This window comes from Zonotrichia leucophrys, unplaced genomic scaffold (genome assembly GCF_028769735.1).
Source record: "Zonotrichia leucophrys gambelii isolate GWCS_2022_RI unplaced genomic scaffold, RI_Zleu_2.0 Scaffold_425_43725, whole genome shotgun sequence".
NCBI lineage: Eukaryota > Metazoa > Chordata > Aves > Passeriformes > Passerellidae > Zonotrichia > Zonotrichia leucophrys.
Genome location: NW_026992630.1, coordinates 24,462 through 33,212, shown reverse-complemented (window position 1 = coordinate 33,212; position 8,751 = coordinate 24,462). Strand labels below are relative to the sequence as shown.

The 8,751-nt window shown below is 51.5% G+C and overlaps 1 protein-coding gene across 1 annotated transcript; it reads right to left on the bottom strand.

Moving 5' to 3' along the window:
- Positions 1-2,119: 2,119 nt before the first annotated feature.
- Positions 2,120-2,912, bottom strand: LOC135441684 (olfactory receptor 14A16-like; the record flags this gene model as incomplete). The annotated part of the gene is made up of 1 exon (XM_064701231.1): positions 2,120-2,912. A coding segment is annotated over one exon (793 nt), but the record flags the coding sequence as incomplete, so codon positions are not given.
- Between the last annotated feature and the right edge of the window lie 5,839 nt (positions 2,913-8,751).

Sequence of the window (8,751 nt, the reverse complement as noted above, 5' to 3'; positions counted from 1 at the left end):
GTACAAAAGTGGAATTCAATCTTGAAAGCAGATTTGCGGGGTAACCGCTTTGAAAGTGTTTCAAGGAAAAAGTTAGAGTTCATGTTGTTATGCTCAATTCTGGGACTTCTGTTTCTGCCTTGTATGATTTTGTGTTTTATTAAGCTAATTCATTCAGTGATTCAGGGGATGCAGATTGCAACAATGTCTCTAGATTCAGAATCAGCAGAAAAAGGAAAACCAAGATCTATAATGGTATTAAAAGCTAAATCAACCCCTGTTAAAGAACAAGGACCTAAAAAGATTTAAATAGACCAAAAAATGCTAACTAAACTTGAAAGACTGTGTGAAAGACTAGAAGCAGTAATAGAAATGCTGGAAAAGTTTGAAGCTGAAAAGAGACAACGAGAAAACCAAAATTTTGAAAAATATAAAAGATATCAAGGTACAGCTTTTTAAATACAGCACAAATCATAATGATCAAAAAGAGAAATGGGGGATTTGAGATAAATAGGTATGATTCGTGCTGATAAAAATTGAAACAGTAATCAATATTGGTACAGTAATTCATATTTGAGAATAATAAAATAGTTAATAGTTAAAAGCTGTATTGCCAAAGAAGAGAGGGAAAGGAGGGTCTCCACCCACCATCCCATTCCCAGCAGATGTTCTCAAGGACCACAGGAAAGAAGCTGAAGATACAGTTGCTAAAAATGACCAAGAACCTGCTTGGGTAACAAGAAAATGCTAATCATAAGGGATTTATTGCCTTCATCTGTAGATGTAGTGATACGTTAGTCTTGGCTTACAATGTACTGGCTTGGTGCGCATGTGTAACCCAAAGGTGAATTAAAGGACAACAAAGAAGACTACAGGGCCTTCATCAGTGACGACCCCCAAAGACTTGTGTGACCACCAAACCGAGTGGTGGCGCATGCGTGGTAAGGGTGGTAACGAAGGTGGAGACAGAACAGTGACGAACCGAAAACAGGAGGAGATGGCATTGACACATGGCATATAAGGGGTGATTTTCACTTGGCAATCTTGTATGTGAAGTGGCAAGGGTCAATGAACCCTGCCCTCCGTACCCCACGGTTGTTTTTGCTTATGCGCTATTATTTGAATCAAATTATCCCTTGTTTATATATTTTCTAAACTATTTAATTAAAATTGTTACTACTTTTATTATTGTTTGGCCTTTTTAAGATGGGATAATTGGGCAAACATACCAGAAAGAAAACAAAGGTGAAGCCAAGTAAATGCTCAGGGCAGTTTGGGGGTGGCTGCCAGGCAGCCCCGGCTCTGAGCAACAGCATCTGCAGTGGGACAGGAAACTCCCAGCTCATGGGAACAAACTTTCTGGCTGACTGCAGAGGCCAGGACAAAGCTGAGTGGTTTCCCTGGTGTCCCCCAGCCCTTGCTGGCCCCAGGGGCTGATGGCATTTGTGCTCCCTCAGGTTCATGTCCCCACACCAACAGCATGGGGGTGCTCCCCCTGCTCTGTGCAATGCAAACAGGGGCTGCTGAGCCAGTGCTGCCGTGTCTGTGCCTGCAAGGATGGGGCACCTGTGTGAGCTGGGGGAGAGGCCAGGGCTGCAGAGGGGGGATGTTGTTGGCAGCTCCATGAGGACGCTCTGGGACGCTGCCCTGGGCTGTGCAGCGCACTGGGGATGGATCAGCCCCTGCTCTGCTGCTCCTTCCCATCTGCCCCAGGGCCCTTGCAGAGCCCCAGCCATGCTGTTTGCCCCCAGCCTGCCCACGACCAGCCTGGGGATGCTCACGGGGCTTTTCTGGGCTGAGCATTGGCCTGGGCTTGTTGTTAGAGAGCCTGGGCAAGGAGCCTGGAGCCCCCAGGCCCTGGGCTGAGGTGTCAGCCCTGCCCCAGCAGTGCCCATGGTCTGTCCCTGCTGCAGCCCCGGCACTGCCACCCCAGGGATGTGCCCGGCCCCGAGAGCACTCAGGCCCTGCACCAACACCGGGGCCACCAGGGCAGCGGGGATGGGCCACGGCAGCAGCACTGGCAACACCAAGTTGGCAAAAACAATGACATCACTTTGTAGAAAATATTTAAAATATAAAATAAAGATAAAGGTACTCCAAAATGAAACTAAGAAGATGTATTGAAGATTACTTTTATTACAAGTGATTGGCAGAAACTGGCCAGCAGTTGAAAGCTTCTGAAACCATCCAGTCATCAGTTTCCACACTGCAGCCTTGAGCTCCTGGTTCCTCAGGCTGTAGATGAGAGGGTTCAGGGCTGGAGGAACCACCGAGTACAGAACTGACAGGGACAGATCCAGAGATGGGAAGGATATGGAGGAGGGCTTCAGGTAGGCAAAAAAGCCAGTGCTGAGGAACAGGGAGACCACGGTCAGGTGAGGGAGGCAGGTGGAAAAGGCTTTGTGCCGTCCTTGCTCAGAGGGGATCCTCAGCACAGCCCTGAAGATCTGCACATAGGAGAAAACTATGAACACAAAACAACCAAAAGCTAAACAGGTAACAAACAATGAAATCCAAATTTTTCTGAATGTGGAGTGTGAGCAGGAGAGCTTGAGGATCTGGGGCACCTCACAGAAAAATTGGCCCAGGGCATTGCCATGGCACAGGGGCAGGGAAAATGTATTGGCTGTTTGCAGTAGCGCATTGAGAAAGCCACTGGCCCAGGCAGCTGCTGCCATGCGGGCACAAGCTCTGCTGCCCAGGAGGGTCCCGTAGTGCAGGGGTTTGCAGATGGACACGTAGCGGTGGTAGCACATGATGGTCAGGAGGGAAAAATCTGCTGTGATAAAGAAGAAAACTAGAAATAGCTGTGCAGCACATCCTGAGTAGGAGATGTCCCTGGTGTGCCAGAGAGAATTGTGCATGGCTTTGGGGACAGTGGTGCAGATGGAGCCCAGGTCGCTGAGGGCCAGGTTGAGCAGGAAGAAGAACATGGGCGTGTGCAGGTGGTGGCCGCAGGCTACGGCGCTGATGATGAGGCCGTTGCCCAGGAGGGCAGCCAGGGAGATGCCCAGCAAGAGGCAGAAGTGCAGGAGCTGCAGCTGCCGCGTGTCTGCCAATGCCAGCAGGAGGAAGTGCCTGATGGAGCTGCTGTTGGACATTCCTTCACTATGGTCATGGTAGACTGTTGAAAGAAGACATAGAGAAATGCAATGGATTTCTTTGAGTCAGTCCTATGTATTTTATTTGGAATCAGTGCAAAATCACTTCTCTTCCTGTGAGGGAATTTTGCTAAATATTTTTTGATTTTGAGTTTGTGCTGCTGAGTTCCTGCCTCATCTTTATCATTGCTCTCAGGATGAAAACTAAGGAGACCCCAAGAAAACAGCACTCTCTGTGCCCCAGTGCAGACAGTGCTAGACCTCACACAGGAGTCCTTTGATCATTACAATTCCTCTGTTTTAGTGTGCCTGCACTCAAAAATGTCTTGAAAAATAAAGTGGACTTTTTGAACTCTCCATTTAATAAATAATTTTCTCTAAACCCTTCTGTCTTTCCCTGTGCAGCTGGACAGGAAGGGATACAAAAGGTTGGCCTGGCTCTCTGCTGCCTGGACTTGTGCCTACTGGGAGCTGTTTCTCTCTATCCAAGCCTTGTCCCTGCCAGTGCTGCCAGAGCCCAGCCCAGCCCTGGGGGCTCAGCTCTGCCCTGCAGACCCCTCCCAGCACAGGGCACTACCCAGGGGCATCTCCCTGGCAACAGGGCCTTAAGGGCAGGCCAGACAAACAGAGATGCTGCAAGCCAAGGTGCTGCTGCTGCTGTCTGTTGGGAGAGGAGGCTGAGGAGGCACTTTCTGAGGGAGATCTGAGGCCCATCTGCTGATGCCCAGGCTGACAGTGCAGGAGTCTCAGTGACACCAACAAAGCTGACAGCCCCTTTCCATTCCCTTGAGGAGAAAGCTGAGAGCAGCCCTGGCCATGCAGCACCATCTCCAGAGCAGGAGGAATCTGCCCTGATGGGGGTGGCTTGTTCCACCTCCAACTTCTCCCCTGCAGTGTCCATGGGGAGCTGCCAGGCAGGCTGAGAGCTGCCCCTGGCAGGTGGCACATGCCCTAGGCTGGCCAAGAGCCTTGAGGGCTGCAGGAGCTGCTCTGCAGGACAGCCCTGGGCAGCTCTGGCTGCAGCCCCAGCTTCAGCCCCTGCAGCCGTCCCTGGCAGCAGGAGCCGTCCTGCCCTGTCCCTCTGACAGTGCCCAGGGCAGCCCTGCTCTGCAGCACATCCTCCTCCTCCTCCTGCTCCTGTGTCACAGAGAAACTGGGAGAGTCCTCCTGACACATCCCCCAGGCTGTGGGGTGTGCTGGCTTCAGGAGGTCCTCCTGGAGCACAGGGGACATTGCCCTGCACCCACACACTCACCATGCACAGGGCTGTGAAGATCTTTCCCCAAGTGAAGTCTCAGCTCAATGTCTTCCCAATCCTGATTGCCTTCAGCCTGTCTCTGCCTGGCTCCTGTCCCCTCAGTGCCTGCAGGCAGAGCCCTCAGCCCTGCTGGGCTGGGAGAGGAGCTGGTCCTGGGAAGAGCTGTTCCTTTAAAGCTCAGCAGCACAGACACAGCACAAGGACTTTAATGAGACTCTTGGGGATTTGGTGTTGTTCACATCACACTCAGTCCCTTAGAGGGTGTTCAGAAAACTTCCCAACAACTCAAAATTAAATTGAAACTCTGAACTTTCCTGAAGTTTTAATGGGTTCCACTGAGGGAGACGACTGAGAAAGTGTCCTCAGGCTCCAGTTAGAGCAGAACACTGGAGGCAGTGGTGACAGCTGGGGACAAACAAGGCCAATGTGTCTCTGGTGCAGAGCAAAGCTGGATGTGTTTGAGGAATGCCAAGGGCCAAGGCCTGAGCCCCGGCCCCTGGCCAGGCAGATCATTTCCCTCCCTCCTTGCACAGGTCTCTTGCTGGGATGGGCACTGGCATGTGGGGATGTGCAATGCCAAGGGCAGGAGCATGGGGCGGCCCCTGCCAGGCTGCTGAGCAGGGACAAGGAGGCAATGAGGCCCCAGCCCTGCAAGGGTCACTTGTCTCCTGCTCCTGCCTCAGGCCCAGGCCCAGCAGCCATGGCCAAAGTGCTGCCCAAGTTGGCTCTGGCAGGGCTGTCTTGCAGCTGCTGCCCATCCCTGTGCCCTGTGCAGCCCAGGCTGTCCCACGGTGTCCCTGCCCTGCGCCTCTGTCCCTGCAGGCTGTCGGCATCCCTCGGCTGCCCCACCTGGCTGGCCCTTCCTTTGCTGACAGCTCTGCCTCCTGCCTGCCTCTGCCTGCTCACACAGAGCATTGGGCCGACCCAGACTCCTTCTGGGAGATGTTCTGCACCATAGCCCTTCCCTGGGAGGAAAATTCCTTTCACTTCGTGTTCTGTCTGGGCCTCCCCAGCTGCATTTGTGGTATAATTTCTCTATCTGGCTCTTTCCCACTATGGAGAAAAGCTCCACCATTTCTGACTCCCACTTTTAAGCCCTGCCAGTCCTCTCCTGTTTGTTCCTCAGTCTCCTCACAACACAGACCAGGCACAGCAGCCTCCATATATGGGTTATCTTCTCTAGGCCTGCAAACCCCAGCCTGGGAGATCTTTGAGCTCTCCAAGGTGCTTTCAGATGAAAACATTCTGCTCATAGTGTTAGAATATATCACAAGTGCCCAAGGCCAGGCTGAGTTGTCTGTCAATGGCAAGATTATGTCTGGGAGCAATCCTGGGATAGATGGAATTTTGTCAGCCAAATTCCAGTTTTTGCCATGACCCCTGGACATGGCCAGATTTTTCCATAGGAAGGAAGGCACAGAGACCTGTTGCTTCTCAGGTAGATGAGATGTGATCACTAGAGGCCAATGCCAGGCAGAGTGGGCAGGTTTTTTTCTGGGTACCTTTGCCTTGCCTACAGGAAATTTTTCAGGGCGGACTACCAATTTTGTCCATGGGTGTCTGAAAAGAGAGACAGTTCTTTCCATAGGAAGGAAAGCATGGAGCCTCAGTGATTCAGGAGGTGGTGAGAGGCAGCCCTCAACATTTCAAGATCAGCTGGACCTGTCAAGTGGCCCCTGGGAGGCCAAACCAGCCAGACCTGTTCCATCTCCCCTTGGTTCCACAAGGCCCTGCAGTGTCACAATGTTCTCCTTGCTTCTGCAGTGTCACAAAAGCCCTGTGCTTCCATGAGGCCCCGCAGGGTCACAGAGGCCCTTTGGTTCCGTGGGGCCCCACAGTTTCACAATGGTCTCCATGATTCCATGGGGCCTTGCAATTCCACAATGCTCTCCATGGATCCATGGTGCCCTGCAGGATCACAATGGCCCTTTGGTTCCATGAATTCCCACAGTGGCACAATGGTCTCCACGGGAAGGAAGCAAGCAACTGAGTCCCAGTGTTGCAGGGGCAGATGAGAGGCAGTCACCAAAGGCCAAGGCCAGCCCGACTTGATTGTGTTGGCAGACTTTTTCTGGGAGCAATCCCCGGATATACAGAATTTTAGAGGTAGGATCCCATCTTTGGACATGGACAACTGGACAAGAAGGATGATTCTTTTTCATGGGAAGGAAATAATGGAAAGCCATTGTTTTAGGGGCAGAAGCAGAGGCTATCTGAGCCGCAGGCCAGACCCACCTGTTTGTCCTGGCAGCTTTTGTCACAGAGGAATCCTTGTATATACAGAATCTTGTGGGGCTGAATCTCAATTTTGGACATGGACACCATGACAAGAATGACAGTTCCTTTCCATTGGAAGGAAAGCACCAAGCCCCAGTGTTTCAAAAGCAGGTGAGAGGCAGCTCCCAAGAGGCCAAGGGATAGCCAGACCTGTCTGTCCTGGCAGCTTTCACTTGGGAACAGTCCTTGGATGGACGGAGTTTTGGAGGTGGAGTCCCAGTTTCCACTGTGGGCACCTGGTTGAAATGGATGGTCTTTCTATAGGAAAAAAACCCACCAAGTCCAAGTATTTTGGAAGAAGATGAAAGGTGGCCACCATAGGCCTAGCCAGCCAGACCTTTCTCTCTTGGCACCTTTCATCTCGGAGAAATCCTTGGATGTAGGGAATTTTGGAGGTGGAATCTCAGTTTTGGCTGTTGGAATCTGGCCAGGAAGAAGAGTTCTTTTCATTAGGAAGGAAAGCACAAAGCCCTAGTGTTTCAAAGGCAGATGAGAACCAGCCCTCAGGAAACCAAGGCCAGCCAGACCTGTCTCTCCTGGAAGCTTTTGTCTGGGAGAAATCCTTGGATATAGGGAATTCTGGAGGTGGATTCCCAACTTTGGCCATGGGTGCCTGGATGTAAAAGATGCTTTTTTCCCTAAAGAAAGAAAAGCACATGATCCCAGTGTTTCAAAGGCAGATGAGAGGTGGCCCCTGGGTGGCCAAGCCAGCCACATCTATCTGTCCTGGCAGATTTCATCTGGGAACAATCCTTGCATATATGGAAATTTGGAGGAGGAATCCTGATTTTTGCCATGGACACCTGGAGAAGAAGGACAGTACTGTCCACAGGAAGCAGAGCCCAGAGCCCCAGTGCTCCAGGGGCTGATGAGCAGCAGCCCTCGACATGCCAGGGGCAGCTGGACCTGTCCGGTGACCCCCAGGTGTCCCAGCCAGCCAGGCCTTGATGCCTTGAGAGGCTGCCTGGAGCAGAGGCTGGGTAGTGTTACAGGAATAAAGTAGGGATTTATTAATAGGCCTTCAAAGGATACTCCTGGGGCAGTACCAGAGCCCAGCTGAAGGTACACCCAAGATGGACAATGGGTCACACATTTTCACACTTTTATAAGTTTTGGTCCATTTCCATATTCCGGTTAATTATGCAATTACAGCTTCAGGTTGTGAAGTCCCATCCTCCCAGTCTGCTCTGCTCAATTCACTGTTTGCACTTCTTGGGCCTGAAGCTGCCACAGTGTCCTTGGCTCTCCTAGGTTTCTAGGTTTCCTACTCCAGTTATGGAGAAATATATCAAAGAGCTTCTAAAAAAATGCACTCCTACTTTAAAGGGTGTATTTCATTACTGCTCTCTTTGGAGCAGAGACAATTGCAGCATTCTGTGATTGATATTGATCCAGGGTCTCTCCTCAGCAGCTCTGGCCTGCTCACAGAAGCTGTGCCTGGAGCTTTGACCCAGTGTGGCCAACCTTGCTCCACATTGCCCAGCCCCATCCTGTCTGTCCTCACTCCCCTGGGCCCTGCTGTGCTTGGAGAGCTGGCTGCACTCAGCCTGAGAAGGGCTTTCCCTTTTTGTATTTTTTGAAGCAGTCGAAAACTCCTGATTTTCCCCACTGAAAACAGACACGCTGCTCAAGTGTGTGCCAAGACCAAGCTGCCACAATAATATTTCCCTTACCCAAGGCAGAGCTGTGCAGGAAATGTTCTAGGCCTTTGCACTCCATGGTTCCATGAGGCCTTGCTCTGTGGCAATGGACTTTTGGTTCCATGAGGTTCTGTACTCAACAGTGGTATCCTGAGTTCCAAGTGTCACCATGGCCCCTTGGTTCCACGGGGCCCTGCTGCATGACAATGGGCTCCATGATTCCACGATTAATGCAAAAGCTTTGCATAAACAATGAGCAACACCATGGTCTCCTTGGATCCGCATTGTTGCAACGAACAATGAGTTCCATGAGATCTCAAACTGTCACAGTGGATGTTTGGCTCCACGTGGCACCTCTGTGTCACAAAGGACCCTTGGTTCCATCAGGCCCCACAGTGTCACAGGGATTTCCTTGGTTCCATCTGCCCCAAAATGTCACAGGGTTTTCCCTTTTCCTGCAGCAACCAGCAGCAAACCCCAGTGCCAGGGTCAAACG